The sequence below is a fragment of the Crocuta crocuta genome, unplaced genomic scaffold, assembly GCF_008692635.1.
Source record: "Crocuta crocuta isolate KB4526 unplaced genomic scaffold, BGI_CrCroc_1.0 scaffold42, whole genome shotgun sequence".
Lineage (NCBI taxonomy): Eukaryota > Metazoa > Chordata > Mammalia > Carnivora > Hyaenidae > Crocuta > Crocuta crocuta.
In genome coordinates, this window is record NW_027528744.1 from 93,877 (window position 1) to 111,348 (window position 17,472).

The 17,472-nt window shown below is 36.2% G+C and overlaps 1 protein-coding gene across 1 annotated transcript in view; it reads left to right on the forward strand.

Annotated features, from left to right (window-relative positions):
* The window catches only part of MCTP1 (multiple C2 and transmembrane domain containing 1), a 292,860-nt gene that overhangs the window by 89,428 nt on the left and 185,960 nt on the right, over window positions 1-17,472 (forward strand). Inside the window, exons 6-7 of the mRNA XM_077755308.1 lie at window positions 5,176-5,346; window positions 8,242-8,372. Coding sequence (XP_077611434.1) covers window positions 5,176-5,346; window positions 8,242-8,372 — 302 coding nt within the window. The remainder of the gene's footprint in view (window positions 1-5,175; window positions 5,347-8,241; window positions 8,373-17,472) is intronic.

Consider the following 17,472-nt stretch of genomic DNA (forward strand, 5'->3'; position numbering starts at 1 on the left):
TTTTTTTTTTTTTTTTTTTTTTACCATTGCAGCATTATGCCACTGAAGAAAATGGTGTCTGGGCATTATATTATTGCATTGGCATTGATCTTCATTGTGCTAGAAGACATTTTCCAACAGTGACTTGGGGGGCAAATACATATTCTTTTCTAAATAATGTTTCTTTGAAGAGTAATGGTGAACTCTAATTAAAATGAGGTGTTGATAGAGGCACAAAGCTTTCCTGTACAGCTCTGATCATTCATCTCCATCCAGACGTGCGGCAAGCCTCCTTTTCCTGTCCTGGGCTTCTGCAGAACAGAGCTTCAGAGTACTTATTACCAAAATGCACAAGTAAGTTCAATCATTCAGTTTGTTTCTTTCTTCTGAGCTTGCATGAGCTGTGAACTCTCATGGCTGACTTAGTATTCTGAAAATCTCTTCCCTAGCCTAACCTCTTTTATACATAGGAAAAGGAATTGAATCTTGAATTCCTTTTCAAGGAATAAAACACATAAACTAATAAGCTTCTTAAAATGCCAGCTCACCCGTTCTAAAATTTTACTAAATATACATGTCATTGACTAATTACCTCAAAATTGGAAATTGATGTTGTTACCTGGTGTTTTGATTTTCTTTATTAAATCTGAACTTGGATGAATATTCCTTATGAAAATGACCTCAAACTTCGATGCATGTGAGAATCACGTGGGGTACGTGTTGAAAATACATGTGTAGCTCTGCTCCATAAGACTTGACTCATATCCAGGAGGGTGTGATCCACTAATTTCAGCAAATTGCCCACTAAAATTTGGGAATTACTTCTTTAAAAGTTCAAAGATTCTTTCTTCTTTTTGCAGTGTTGGTTTTTTGCTTTGAAGCTAGGTTGGTTTTCCTATTTATTCTTCCCTCCCTTCTTTTCTCCCTCCTCAAACAGAATTCTGTTTCAACAAAGACCTAGTTGAAAGCATTCCCTCAGATAACTAAATCCCAGCTCTAATATGGTAATTCTATTGAGGGATGTCTTGGATTTAACACACCTTGCCATTTAGGTGCTCAATAAGTAATTTTTGGTTGACTAATTATCAGTACTTCAATCAACATGTATTATTTAAGTAAATCCTATAAGAAAAAAATTAAAGGAAGAAAATAATCAACTTCACACAATTTTGCAGTAGGCTCCTACTTCTCTCTTTAAATTCTCCAAGTATCCAGACCAACCTGCTCTCCTAATCAGTAAATTTAGAAGGAGGTCTGAAAGACTTTAATTAGCATAATGGTCTCCATGCCAGAGAGTGGATAATGTTCAAAATGGTAGTAATTAAGAATAATAATTAGAATATAGGGGAAGGCCAGTGCACACGACCCTTAGAACTTTTAAAGTAGGAGTTTGTACTCTTTAGCACGTATCCCAATGACCTTGAGTGAGGTCTTGGTAATCCAGAGCTTCTGATTTTTCTTGGTTTGGGATAGAGCTAAAAAATGTGAATTTCAAGCCACTTTTCAAGTGACACTGATGCCATTGGTCTGTGGCCCACACTTTGAGAACTTTACTGTACAGAGGAAGGAAACTTTAAACAGAGCAGCAGGTGACTCAGAAAGTACCTTAAAGAGCATTAAAGTTAGTGGTTTTCATTCTTTTTTTTTTAGTTGTCGAATTCCATTTGTTACCATCTCGTCCATGAGCTCCCTGAAACTTTGATTTAAAAAAGTAATAAAAGTGATAAATGGCTATCTTAAGCAGGCTAAATCTTTGTTTGTTTATGTAATATACTGTTTTCAAGGCCCCCTACACACAGACACCTCTAACCTCACTTACTTCCTGCCCTCCCACCCCCACTCCACAACACACATACAGAATAGTGCTCTTAGTACATTTGGAGCTCTGGAGTAGAGACTGAAGAGCCATAGGTAAGAAAAGTGAGAGGGGTAACATGTCCAAGTCACATAGTCAGGAATTGCCAGAAAGATGCAAATAGGTGGTTATGTTAAATCACTGTCTTTCCTACTACTGGTGGTATAAATTTATATCTTCCCTCTTTACCTTATAATTTTATTTCAAGTTCCTATTCTTCACACTTACACTAAACGTTTTTCTATTTCATGACTATGCAATTAATCAAATCACAAATGAATTATAGAGTTTTTTTTAGAAGAGCACCATTTTTGACAAAAGAAATTTTTGGAGAAGGAAAAATTCCTTTTAAAATGATACCTAGTTGGTATGTCTTTGGGACCTCCTCCCCTTTTTCCTTTTAACCTTTTATGCAGATCAACTTAATTCTTAAATTCATTAACGTTGTTTGTGTCAAGAAATATTCTCCCTGCTCCTCTCCCTTAGCTTTCCAGGTCATTTTAGGAATGTTCTTTCAGGTTATAGAAAAGCATTTTGTAACTAATGGCAGTAGGTAAAGCCTTCAAGAAGTTTATTTTATTTCTATGAAACCATGAAGGATCCCACGGAAAGCATTCATTCTCCTTCCCACTCTGTAAGTAAAGATCTTGCTCTCACGTGAGAAATGAAAGGAGGGACAAGCAAGTAAGCGTTTCAGACCTGGCACTATTCGAGATCCTAACTTAGCACTGTTAACGGAAGATGCTGTGTCGCCTAGATTGTACCTCCATACAATTTGACTGACTGCAGGGTATGACTTCTAGAGTGCATAGAAAATGTTGTTAAGTATATCCATCAGCAAGCTGAAGTATTCTGAGTATGAATACATATGCTCATATAATAGAAAAGTAGAAGGTGATTTCACGTAATAACCATGCAGGAAAAGCTAGACTGGAATGTCATTTCAAATATAATGACTCACTTACCTGGAGAGTACCCTTTAGAAACATTATACTTATATCATGATTACTGTTAAACCTAGGAGAGAGTCTGTACCGTAAAGACCAATATTGGGAGAAGTCCAGGAATAGAGGTTGGAAATACTGGGTTCTAGTCACACATCCAACATTTATTAGCCCAAACCACACTGAACCTCAAATTCCTCATCAAAAATATGGAAATAGCAGGACTTGGCCTTCCTACTTCATATGGTTTTGTTGGAAATCAAGTGAAAAAAATGTATATGTTTGCACTTTTAAATTCTAAAGCTGAATATAAATGGATTGTTATTAACTCCTTGGTCTTTGCTGAGATAAATATTTCTTCTTACTTACCACAAATTTATTTCTCTTCTTTCCTTCTTTGTCACTCATATTCCTTAACAAAACTTTCAGACCCAAAGTTTACAAGCTGTTTCTCTGGAGTCTTCCATGAGAGGAAGTCTCAATAGCAGCAGTGGTGGGTGGATGAATGGGTGGATGGATGGATGACAAAATAAGTACATAAAAATACACTGTATCTCTTGCTGCATTATATACTAATAAGCAACATGAAATCATAGGACCCCTTCAGGGTCACTTGGTGCAATAATTTTTTTAAATCTGGGAAATCCTGGTTCAGACACAATCCAGAGTAGAAACCCAATGTGCAAGACAGACGAGATCAGTGGGACTCTAGCTAAAGGAGACCATGGAGTCCTGTGGAAGGGTACAGGTGCTCTGTGAAACTCCCTGACCCTCAGAATACTCTTGAACTTCACCTGTGGAACTTGCAGAGGTGTGCGGTGTGCAGGCACAGTCCTGTGTTGATATTAATAAGGCAGAGCCACCAAGCAATGTCCTGCAAAATTTGCTGATCACCAAGGCAGGGAAATAGGCAATGTGATTTACAGAGGTTTCCATTAAAATGTTCAAATATTAAAAATGTTGTCTTTTGAAAAACATAGTTCTCATTTTCCTAACAAAACACCCAGAAAAGTATTGCTTTTTTTAAAAAAAATTAATGTTTATTTATTTTGTGTGAGAGAGACATAGAGAGAGAGCATGAGTGGGGAAGGAGCAGAGAGAGAGAGGAAGACACAGAACCTGAAGCAGGCTCCAGGCTCTGAGCTGTCAGCAGGGCTTGAACTCATAAACCGTAAGATCATGACTTGAGCAGAAGTCAGATGCTCAACCTACTGAGCCACCCAGGCGCCCCTGAAATGTATTAATTTTGATAATGACAGATTAAAATGGCTATGGCATTAATGTCGTATGGGGGGAAATGTAGGAATTCAAAATAGGAGAGGAAGTTATACAAAATAGGGTATAACTTTATAATGGTAACGTAGAAGGAATTCGGCTGAAAGTAGTTAATCTATAATTTAGAAGTGGAGTACTTTGAGGTTGAGAGACATGTTGAATTTCTTCACGAAATGACGTAAGTGAAGAAAACATGCTTGGCAGTATGAAAAAAACAGGAGTTTTTATAGCACTGCTTGTTTCTGAATCCAAATGGAAAAGATTTTAACATTTTAGCTGCTTTGATTTGTTGTATGTGGTGCTTGGTTCAAGGAAATTATGGAGCTGTGTTTTGTAGGCTTCCTAATTTTAAAAATGTGACTTCTTTTGCTTCCTTGAATATTGTGAATTAGCAGTGAACATAATAAAGATCATTAAAGACAATGTTCAGGTACTAGAATGAGAAATTTAGTAACATATCCGCCAATAAAAATCACATATGTAATTTAAAAAATTTGTGATGCAGGTTTCAGCATAAGCCAGACGTCTCCGATAGGCGTGTTGATTTTGTTTTCTGGTCTGTGGTACCTTAAGTAGTTCTCTAGTGAGCTGAAACTCAGTTAATCTCCTAACATAGCAATAAAGAAGTTTTTAAATTGTCTGAATAGAACTTGTAACTAATCTTACAACTAAAATTACCACTAGTGAAACAAACTTGTAACATGAAAGATTTTCAAAAACCATAACTAATTAAAAATTAAATATCGCAGTGTAGATGAGGTCTTGGTATTTATAATATTTTTTTTACATATTTTGACACTGGCATATTTGACACAGAGGCAATATTCTCTGATATTCTTGAAGTATCTACAACTTGTAATTTTAAGAGTTGGAGTATTAGACTTTATTTTGAGCATTCACATCTTACACAACAACCTTAAATTTATCATGAAAGGATAATTTCACATTTATTAATAATTTTGTAATTAATAAATAATATTCTATAAATCATGTTTATTTTCTTACATTTTAACTACCTACCATTTTTATTTTCAAAAACTTATAAGCAGAGAAAGGGTAATTCCAGATAAGGTATTTGGGGTTAAAAATCAATAGGCTAACTCTGTTTTCCTCTACTCAAAGTTTCAGACCCAAAGTTTACGTCTATCAGACGTACACAGAAAATCACATCTTTGGAGAGGAATCGTCAGCATCACATTGATTGAGGGACGAGATCTCAAGGCAATGGATTCAAATGGGCTAAGTGACCCCTATGTGAAGTTCCGGCTTGGACATCAGAAGTACAAGAGCAAGGTAACCGTATCTCTCTTGTGTTCCAGCCTGTATTTGGCAGGCAGTGGTTGATTAATAGCCATGCTTTGGGAGATGAAAACACTAGGTACTTTTTAAAATGCTTAACAGAATTTCTTTGGAACATCACATCAGCAAACCAGACCAATAACTATATTATCGCATTTCTTACTCAGTGTGTTATGTGACCTTGCATAAAGTACTTCTCTGCCTCAATTTAATCTGTAAGACAGGAATAATAGTCGGAACTATCTCTCTTTTTAAAAATACCAAAAAAACCCCAAAAAAGGCAATAAAAAAGGCTGAAACAAACCTGAGTTGATGGCCTGCAGCATAAAGTGCTCAAAAAGTGTTGGCTACTATTATTATTATTACAATCAGTACTGGTATCAGTTCAGTACTACAAATAGCATTATTTTACATACCATAAAAAGCCTTTGTGCATTACTCTGAAACATTTTATCTAAAATGACTTGCACCAATGCAGATGGCAATTTTTTTGTTTTATTTATTTAGAAAACCAAAGGGCCAAATTCATTGTGCCCATACTAACAGTATGCTATAGGGCAAGTTACTGTGCCATTCTATGTCCCAATTTCCTCATCTGTAAAAGTGAGGATTAAAGTAATGCCTACCTAATAAAATTATTGAGAAGACTGAATAAATATATGTTATACATATGTATTAGCCTACCTAATAAAGTGATTGAGAAGATTGAATAAATATGTTATGCATGTAAATGCCCTGGAATACTGCCTTGTCCATAATAAATAATAATTGGTAGTAGCAGAAGGAAGAGTAGCAGCAGTAAGAACAAAATCTTGTGTAAAAACAATTATATTAATAGTAATAATATATTAAATAATCATATTAGTATCAGACTGATGGAAGTAATAGTAATTACTAAACATCATAGTGGTAATAGTAATATTCAGGGCACATGTCTTATCTGTGTTGAATCCAAATAGAACCTCTTTGGGGTACCTATCGGGCTCAGTCTAAAGAACATAAAACTCTTTATCTCAGAGTTCTGAATTCAAGCCCTATGTTGGGTGTAGAGATCACTTAAATAAATAAATAAAAACTTCAAAGAAAAACAAAAAACAGCAACAACAAAAAACAAATATAACCTCTTTAATGTTTGGCTTCGACAGCTATTCACACATAGCCTGACAACTCATCATATGGTCTTGTATTAAAAATCACATTCTCCTTTGATGAGAATAACTTCACTTTGACATTACTATTTTCAAGAACTTTTGATAAACAGCCTTCCCAGGTTCCTTCTGGCACAGGAAGTTTTCATCAGTAACTAAGGTGGCTAGTAATATCACGGAGTTGATTCATTAGTAGGCAGTGAGAATTGCTCTCAGGCTGATGGGTGATCTTATTGAGTGCCCATGTGGAAGGGGAAAGCATCATTTCTGACCTGAAGGCAAATCATATAGGGAAGTCAGTCCTTAAAAAGGAAACTGAAAAATTAGGCTCTCTATAGCCAAATAAGTAAGATAGACCATTCTCCAAAAATACCACAGTAGTGCATCTGAGCCCTATAATGAGAGGTTTGAATTATCATAGGATCCATCTAGTGCCATCTTTTTTTTTTCTTCCCTGGACTTAATAACATATTTTAAGGAAACTACTGATTCCAAAAATAGGTACCTATGACCACTTCTATTTCGTCCTTTATCAATTAACATCATCTCTATGTTCTGGTAGGCTTAAAACATTACTTATTTTTATAGTTCTGCTCTTTAGGTGTGAAATATGAAACCTAGCTATGGACACGTGTCTCTCTTTGCTCTTTCCTTCCATGATATATTGCTGATTAATTCCATATTATGAACTTTAAAAATTGTGATTCATTTGTATTACCTTTGCATATAACATACTTCATTGCTTTCAAAGTCTTTACATCTGAAGATCTGTCTCCCATACATTCAAAAGAGGAAAGGCCACTGCATATCCTACTGCTAAAAATAAAGAACAGGGAAACAAATATGAATGTTTTTAACCCAGTGGTGAGTGAAATTTCAAAGCACATCAGTATGGGTCACTTTATTCATTGATTCTACCAGATGTCTTATCTGAATGCTTAAAGTTACACAATTACATTGCAGATACCTTTCTAGTATTTGCAACATAGAAATTATACACACACAATCATACTAATTTATAAAAATTTTTTGCAGATTTGTTTTGGGGAAAGAGACCTGAAACTCTACTCAGAGACCTGAGTTAGAGTCTAGATACTAAAACATAATGATTTGGTGTTATTCACTAAAACTCCAGGTCTCAGTTTCTCCAGATATAAAATGGGGATAAAACATCAGTGCTATTATTCCAACATAAATGTTTGCCTGACCACCCCAGAGTTACTTGCTGTTTCCTCCTGCTCCCTAGAACTTCATAATCTGATTGATTGATTGATTGATTGATTGATTGATTTTACATTTTTAGCTGAAAATTCCCTTGTGTGTAGGGAGTAAGGGAAAAAGAACTCTGGGAATCCACATAGTCCTTTTTTAGGAGATGACAGACCGAGAGTTATGTCTTTGTGAATTAACTGGTTATGTAAAATAAATGCTAGTATCTGAGTGAGCTGTTTCACATATAGACTATATGCCTTTCCTATATAATTCATATCTTTCATCTCTTATTCAAGATGATGAAGGCATGCTCTTTGATTTTGAGAACATATCCTTTAGGGTTCTTTCAGATGATATATAGTAAGGTTGCTAAAGAGCTAATGACTCATGTCCATCATTTCTGGAAGCTTTTGTTCAAGTCTCATGCATACTTTTGTAGGTAGTAACTTAATTTTGATTTAATGTCTCAAAGTTAAATTTTTTTAAAGATTGATATTTATAAGACAATCATTACTTTTTGGTTTTCCAGATTATGCCAAAAACTTTGAATCCTCAGTGGAGGGAACAATTTGATTTTCATCTCTATGAAGAAAGAGGTGGAATCATTGATATCACTGCCTGGGACAAAGACGCTGGGAAAAGGGATGATTTTATTGGCAGGTTTGTACGATTTGGTATTTTTGGTTCACCCTGGAGAGGGCAAATTTTTTAAATGGATAATTGCTTTATGTCTAGTTATTGTAATTGATCTCTTACCATTTCGAAGGAAGGGATCCAACCAAGGTAAAGCAGTGCTTGGGTAAAGTGAAAAAACAGATTTGAAGACTGACCAGCAGATGGCAGTTTGGACCAGTCCATGGAGAGACTGAATTTGATATCCAGAAATTTTCTCCAGATGGCAGAACATTGTGTGTAAAAGTTATGGGAATTGAGAAAGAGGAATCTCACTTGATCAAGATACTTAAAGAAACAAAGAGCTCATTCATAGTCTTGAAAGTGATCTGAGATAATATTCTTTTTCATAAAGCATATTGTGAGACCATAAAATGCATTGTTTCCTACAACCCCCTACAAGGTAGAGAATCTCTATAATCTCCTAGAAGTTCATAAATCTGTAGGGGTCTCAGGTTTTAGTGACGGAAACATGTAAGAGAGGCAGATCCATATTAATCTAATAATGCAGTGAAGGAGGGAGGATTCTGAGGCTTAATGACATCTCTCCACAAGGACAAGGTGATTTTGAATATAATTCGCTTTGAATAATTATATGAACAGTTTTCTTGCTTTAAAACTATTTTTATTTTTTAATATGTATGTGCCTTTGTAGCTAAACACATCGAAACCTGCCCATACTAAAATAAACCACGGTGTACGGAAGAAGTTGTTAGTTTAGAAAATTCTTATTTCATTGCAGGTCACATGAATTCCAAGTCTCTAAACACACATCCTGAAGAAATACATACATTCTAATAATAATCAAGGAAATTTTATGCTAGAAAAGCAAGAACAGGAATCTGACCTGACATACTTATCTCTTGGTTTTGTTGTGTTTTTTTTTTTTTGTGATTCTGATATATATTTTTTTAAACAATGGTTTTCTTATAGGATTATAAAGTAAGAGGTTAAAGAATAGCTTCATTTATCCTTTAAAAATTGATTTATAAAATGAAATGGAAAAAACTACCATAACCTAATACTGTGTTATATTTCAATCCTTTTAAAAGGACAGGCCTTCATTGCGAATTTTTTCCCTTTAGTGAAACACTCTTTTCAGGGTTTTCTTTAAGTTTGACCTTTTTCTCTTTGGGATATACCACTAGCTTAAGTAGCAGTGTACATCTGTTGATACACTGAATACATTTCATTATGATTATATGTCTTTGTTTCTATCTCTCTCAACATGTTATGAGCTCTTTCAAGTAGGTGATACCTAGCTATTCCTTGAATATTTAATTCGCTTTCATAATTTATGGCAACATTAGCTATTTTTGGTTACCATAAGATAATCAGAATGATTTTCATGTGTAACTTGCTACCTCGATCTCCTTCCTTTATATTCATACTTTTCTTAGTAAGATAATGAAATAATTGCTACAGCACACTGTCTTCCTATACTTCTGGGTCCATATTACATGAAGCACATCTTATCCCTTTTTCTATTTTTTTCCTGTGATAAGAGACATTCTTTTATGTATTTTATTCTTTCTTTGAAAATAATTTCCAAATTTGGGAATTCCGACGATTTCTCAACCTATCTGGTACTGACCTTTACGTTTTCCTCACTTGATAATATTATGAATTCTTCAAGGGCATAGCTTATTATACAGCAGAAATGGTTGGTAAAAAGGAGAACCTGTTCATCTCATTTCACCGTTTACCCATAATTTGGCAAATTGTGAGAGAACAGTGACAATTAGCTGTTCTGAAGATCATAGGGATTGTTTTCAGTAACTGGGGAGCTAAGGAAGTCTTACAAAATTTGGGAAGAGAAGAAATCCATTTTTGGAGCTTTGTGGTTGGTGAGCATGTGGAGGTGCCAGAAGACTGGCATGCCTGAGTGGGCGTGGAAGCCCCGTGTCCTTTCCCCCTAACTTGCCTGGGTATCTCTTCCATCTGGCTGTTCTGAGTTATCTCTTTTTATAATAAGCTAGTAATCTAGTTGGGTGTATATCCTCCCTTTTTATTTTTTCTAGCTTTTGGAGGTGTTACCACCTATGTATAGTTTGTAGCTTGGGTGTGGCCTAGATTGCTAGACAAGTTTTTTTGTTTTTAATTTGAAAGAGTGCATGTGAGAAGGCGAAAGGAGCAGAGGGAAAGGGAGAGAGAGAATCTTAAGCAGGCTCCACACTCAGCACAGAGCCTGATGCAAGGCTTGATCTCAGCCTGGAATCGTGACCTGAGCCAAAATCAAGAGTCAGACACTAAATCGACTGAGCCTCCTAGGCGCCCCTAAACAAGTGGTTTATATTCACGGTTATTTACACAAGACAACCCAGCAAGCAGAATCAAGGAGCCCTGGGCCCCATTGGCCACAATGCCTTGATGGGCACAATCTTGTGCTCTTCTTCCTAGTGTCTTGGTTGAATTAAAATTGGCTTAGATGGTAAGTCCAAATGCCACCACTGAAGAATAATAGGGGTTTTTTAAACTGTTATTAATTTTGAATGAATTACTTTTACGTCAAGTTACATTTACTTCTAAGTATAATAAAAACTTACCCATCAGCCTCACTTCTTCTAAAAATCCATTTTGAGGCCCCTGGGTGGCTAATTCAATTAAGCATCCAGCCCTTGATTTTGGCTCAAGTCATGATCTCATGGTCCAGAGATCGAGCTCCCTGTCAGCCTCCATGTGCTGGTCTGGAGCCTGGCTAAGATTCTCTCTCTCTCCCACTCCTTCTGCCCCCTCCCTGCTTGTGCACCCAAGAGTATGCCTGTGCTCTGGCTCTCTCTCTCTCAAAAAAGAAAAAAAAATCCATTTTTGGTCATATGCCAAACATAACAGCCTATAAAAGAGTTTTAAGCCAAAAAGTTTTAGAGTGCACAAGAGCACAGGTGTAGACAAGATGACTATTTAGGACAGCTTTTGAGTATCAGTTAAAACCCCTTTATACAATAAGTGGAGTTATTGTTGAATTTTGAGGTAATCACATATGTTCAGGAAAAACTTGTTGTATGTTCGGCTAATTTAACCAAGATGCCTGTTGCAGAAAAAGGAAATGACTATGGTAAATCATTATTTCAAATCTATTCAATGTCTAGATAGCACCAGAAACTCTAGGTCTTTAACTGTATGTTTATTAAATTATACTTTAAACGCACCCTGCCATTGAAAACCAAGATATTATTATACCTAAGTGGTAGGCAGAATAAAGTCGCTGCATTTATGTGAAGGTTGTGTGGTAATGGTGGAAATAATGCAGATTTTAATAAAATTCCTTGGTTCCTAGGGTAGTTTAAATTCTTTTCTTTAATGTTTTATTTATTTCTGAGAGAGAGAGAGAGAGAGAAAGAGAGAGACAGCGTGAGCAAGGGAGGGTAAGGTAGTTTAGATGAGAATTAACTTCCTTCCATTAGATGAGAGTTCTAGGAGTAAAGTCATAAAACTCATAATGGTGTTCTGTCTTCTGTCAAACTATCATCACAACATTTTATGCCCTATTAATATTTATTTATTTATAAATATTTTTGCATGTAACTAATATAAATTTAAAGTGTACAATAGCTGGTTTGGTGAATTTACATATTATAATATGATTCTCATTGTAGCTAGAGTTAGCACCTCGGTCACATCAAACTATTTCGTTTTTTGTAGTGAGAATAATTAAGATATGTCTTTATTAACTTATAAATTGGAGACTATTCTGGGAGTTGGCTGGTGGTCAGTGAATAGATTTAAAGTTAGCCATGAAGGACAATACCATTCTTTTAAAGGCTGTTAACTGTTTTTAAGGATACTACCTAAATCCAATCCTAAATTTGAGAACAATTGCATGGATTGGATTATCTACATAGACTAGTTTATTGTGCTATAGCTTTGTTTTTGTCCACTTTATTTTCCAGTTTTGGTCACATATAATGATTTTTGAAAATGTGTTTTGTAAATAATGTATGCTCAGTAACAGGGTTTTGGGTTTTTCTGGGTTCTGTTTTTTGTTTTTCATTAGAAAGACAAGGCTGGCTGTGAGTGAAAGGGTCACTTGCAAATTTGGAGTGTTGATACAGTGAAAGCTATTTAACACTGAACATTATTGCCCATTCCAATTCTCACTTGAACCCATGCAGTCAAGGCTTATGCCCCTAACAGACCATACAAATTGCTTTTACGAAGGTCACCTGTGACCATCAAGTTGTTAAATCCAATGGCCAATTTTCAACCTTCATCTTACTTGCATTTAGAAGTAGTACTGGACTTGGCTGATTGTTTCCTTACCTTAAAACAACTTTTTCTCTTGGCTTCTAAAACACCGGACTCTGTTTTCCTTTTACCTTATCATTTGCTCCTTCTTGGTCTCATTCACAGGATTTTCCTCATCTCCCTGCTGTTTTAGTTCTGGAGAGCCTCACAGCCCACTCCTTGAGCATCTTCTCTGTCAACACCTGCTCCCATCTACTCTCGTACTTTCCATACTGTCTGAGATCTATAATGACAACCAGCCCCACCCCATAATGCTTCTCTGAGCTCCAGATTCCACACCACCTCCCTACTAGATATCTCCACTAGAATGCCTAGTAGACTTCTCCAGCTTTGTAGGTCCAAAGCCAAACCTGATGCCTGGTATCCCCAAATCTTCTCTTCCTTTCGAATTCTCTCTTGTTTGTTGCTAATGCCAAAAACCATAGTGTTCTATTTGCTTCCTTTCTTTCTCTCACTCTTCTCAAATCCATCAGCAACCTACCAACGTTTACTTCAAAATATATTCAGAATCCACTCCTGTCATTATCTTCATCATTATAATTCTGGTTGAAGCCACCATCAGCTTTCATGTGGACAATAGCCATAGCCTTGTGTTCTTCCTTCCACACAAGACAAAATAATTTAACTCTTCTGCTCAAAACCCTCCAATGTTTTCCCATCCTAATCTGGGCAAAACCTGGGTAAGTCCTTAGAGTGACCTATAATTATTCTTATGATCTAGCTCAGTTACCACTCTACCCTGAACTTTTGCTGTTCTGGCCCTCTCTCCATCTACTCTGTTCCAGCCTCTTTGCTCTTCCTCAGGCACACCAGACACCTTCCCTCCATAGGACCTTCCTCTACATCTGTAACACTCTTTTTTTAGGTAGCCACATGGATTGCTTCTTTATCTTCTTTAGGTCTCTGTACAAATGTCACATCAGGGAGGCATCTATTCCAACCCTAGTTTTTAAAACATTTTTAATGTTTATTTTTGAGGGGCAGGGAGGGGTAGGGAGAGGGGGACAGAGGACCCAAAGCGGGCTGTGTGCTAACAACAGAGCCTGATCTGGGGCTCGAACCCCTAAGCTGCGAGATCATGACTTGAGCCGAAGTCAGACGCTTGACCAACTAGCTACCCAGACACCCCCATATTAACCTTATTTAAAACCAGTCCCCCCTTTTCTTGACATTCCTTTCCCCTGTCCTGCTCTGTTTTTCCCATTTAAGTAACCACTCTTTGACATACTATGCATTTCACTTTCATGTTTTATCATTTATTTCCTACCACTAGAATATAAGCTTCATGAAGACAGAAAGTTTTGAGTGTTGTGTTTTTGTTCACTGTCAGATCCCCAGTGCCTAGAAAAGTATATGGCATATAATAGGTGTTTAATAAATATTTGCCAGATTTTAATTTAAATAGCTGAAATTTGACTTAATACTGAAAATCATGGCTCTTCCTTCTCTGAGTACAGTTGACCCTTAAACAACATGGGCTTGAACTACACACATCCACTCATACACAGATTTTTTTTGGTAAATGTAGTACAGCACTATAAGTGCATTTTCTCTTCCTTATGCTTTTATTAATGACATTTTCTTTTTTCTCACTTCCTTTTTGGTAAGAATATAATGTATAATAAATATAACATACAAAATATGTGTTAATCATCTGTTTGTGTTATCAGTATGGCATCCTGTCAACAGTAGGCTATTAGTATTTAAATTTGAGGGAAGTCAAAAGTTATACATAGAATTCTGTGCCAGGCAGTTGGTGCCTCCGACCCTCATATTGCTAAAGGGTTAGCCGTAAATTCATAATTTAACAATAGACATTAATGCAAAGGCAGTTAGAACACCATGACTTAGTGGCAGGTATAAAATTTCAGTGTAATTGAAAAAAGCTATTTATATATAATCCAAAAAGGGAGAATTAATGAGTTAAAGGTGAAAGTGCCTGAGTAATTCTTATACTTAAAAAAGTATAAGTAGGGGCGCCTGGGTGGCTTAGTCGGTTGAGCGTCCGACTTTCGCTTAGGTCATGATCTCACGGTTGGTGGGTTCGAGCCCCGCGTCGGGCTCTGTGCTGACTGCCAGCTCAGAGCCTGGAGCCTGTTTCGGAGTCTGTGTCTCCCTCTCTCTCTGACCCTCCCCTGCTCACGCTGTCTCTCTCTCTCCTAGAAATAAATAGAAAAAAAAAAAGTAGCCTGCACATTTACCAAGATACTTATAACTTTTTCATCATTATTATATCCAGAGAGCTCATACCATCTGGTAAGTAAATTTTGCAGAGAAATGAATTCACCATGAGTAGAAAGAAACAATAATAACAGTGCTCTACAATGAATAGAGCACTATTACATTAGCTCACTATTACGGGGTAATAACAGTGGTTCATATTATATCAGTTTTGCACATGCAAAAAGTGAGGCAGAAGATAGATTTAGAGGCTGCTCAGCTAACATGAATCTGGGCTGATTGATCTGAGAACTCTTGAGTCTAAAGATCATACTCCTTTCATTTTGGTCTTGAACTCAGTATGTTCTGAAGCCATTAAGTGCTCAATAAAATACCAGGTAGTCAGCAAACTCAGATGGTCTACACAATAGTGCAAGTTTGAACAACACATTTTACCTGTCGCTGAACTACAAATATCAAGTAAAGGTGAAATAATGTTAATCTGCATGTAATTATTTAACTTTCTGATCACCTGCATTTTGGCAGGCAAGACGGACTGCCACCTTTACGATAATCAGCTAATAAATCCTCATGATTGTTACACTTTTATGCAGAGCAGTAATCTGAACAAATTGGCTGCTGACAGCTGCGGTAAATTGCCAAGAATGAGTGCTGTCAGAGAACAAGTTGTTTTTATGAACGTGCAGAATAAGTAAATCCTGTGTCAAGCAATTTTATTCAGTTGGAGTTATTTGCAATCCAATATAGCAAGATTTATGGCATTATTTATTAGTGTGCAAAATGCCTGTTTATCTTGAAAGTGGCATTGATTTGGGGTACATATATTTTCGGTTGGGGAATTGCTACTGACTTTATTTGTTGCATTGTTATCGGGGCTGAGGAGTTGGTCCTGCCCATGAGAAAAAAGTGCTATAGATGTAAGCTTCACTAGAGAGATCTATTTCAAGAAAATATTTATTAATGGTGTTTGATAAGAAAAACTTACTCCAAATGGGCAAGTTTTGGATAAAGAACAAATGCTTCCAAAATCTACAACCATAAAAATAAATCTGTGACTCTGTATTTAATGCCAGAGGAAAGAAAACATGGGGTTTTTAGGTGCACACATATATGTGCTCTGGTATAGCGTGGCAAATGGGGAATACAGCCTTTGACTTTGGATATTAACAAAATTAATGTTCTCTGAAGGTTGAAGTTCATTGCATTTGATACTCTGTAGGCCCTGATTTGCATAGGTTCTTATTTGTGATTCCAATTCTCCAATGATTCTTTTACTTCCTACATAGAACGAAAACACTCCTCCTGCATTATTAATTTGAAAGCACAAAGACAGCTAGTCAGAAAATTCTGAACTGAAGAGAGGTTTTTCAGGAAATCATTATATTTCACCATTTTTCTTGCTGAGGATTGAGTGAAATATTTCATTAGTGAGATCGACAATATTTAAGGACAGAATAGAATATGTCATTGATTCTCGCCTTGGTTTTTCATAAAATCAACCTAAGCCAAATATATTAAGATTTCAATCTATTTTCCTTTATGGGCTACTATTCTTTTCTTCTGAAGATTTCCTCCAAAAGTTTATACTCAATGCAGTGTTTCTTATACAGTGAGCAGAGTTTCCAAAGACAGCTTTCAGACACCACTGTGTGTATATTAAATAGTTTACCTTCGTGTCAGGGAATGGAGATTTTCGCAACTTGCTCTAATAAAGCAACTTTGAAATAAATCTCTCCGAAAATAGTTAAACAGTGACAATTTCTAACAACAGAAAGGCAAGAGCAGCATGAGGGATGGTGTAAAAACTGCATAGTTGTAAAACTTTAAAACACTTTAGTGGTTAAGTGTTGAAGTCTTGAAAAATTCTAAGGAATTGTGTATTATATTGATTTATAGTATAAAATTTTATAATATATTATGTATTATTAGTTTTACTAATATAAAATGGTTCTCGTGTATTACAAAATCTCAAAAAGCTTTATAATTTTATTGTTGAATTTGGTCAAAATTATGTAAAATATGTTTTTTTTTAATATTTTATTTATTTATTTCTAGGAGAGAGAGAGAGAGACAGCGTGAGCAGGGGAGGGTCAGAGAGAGAGAGGGAGACACAGACTCTGAAACAGGCTCCAGGCTCTGAGCTGGCAGTCAGCACAGAGCCCGACGCGGGGCTCGAACCCACGAACCGCGAGATCATGACCTAAGCGAAAGTCGGACGCTCAACCGACTAAGCCACCCAGGCGCCCCTAAAATATGTTTTTTTATAATTACCCCCCACCAAAGAAATTCTGTAGAGACTTATCTTCCTATTCTGAAGGCTTTATTTTCAACTGTCTTGCTAATCATGATGGCTTCATAATATCATTAGCTAATACTTCAAGACACAACACACGCTTAATAAGTTTATCGCCAAAGTAGATGTAAATTTCTATTGCAAATATTATTCTTGATAATTTGGGGTTGTTTCGGTTGAATTCTTGCTAGACCTGATGAGACCATCATTGGTTTGTGAATCAGAATGTGATGCAGAGCTCAGCTAAGAGCGGAAGTGGTGGCTCTGCAGATCCTTGTTTATCATTCTGCTCACTGGTGCTTGTTCAATTAGCATTATCTTCAGTCCACAGTTTCTTTACTGGGATCTTTTAAAGCCAATTGTCCATTT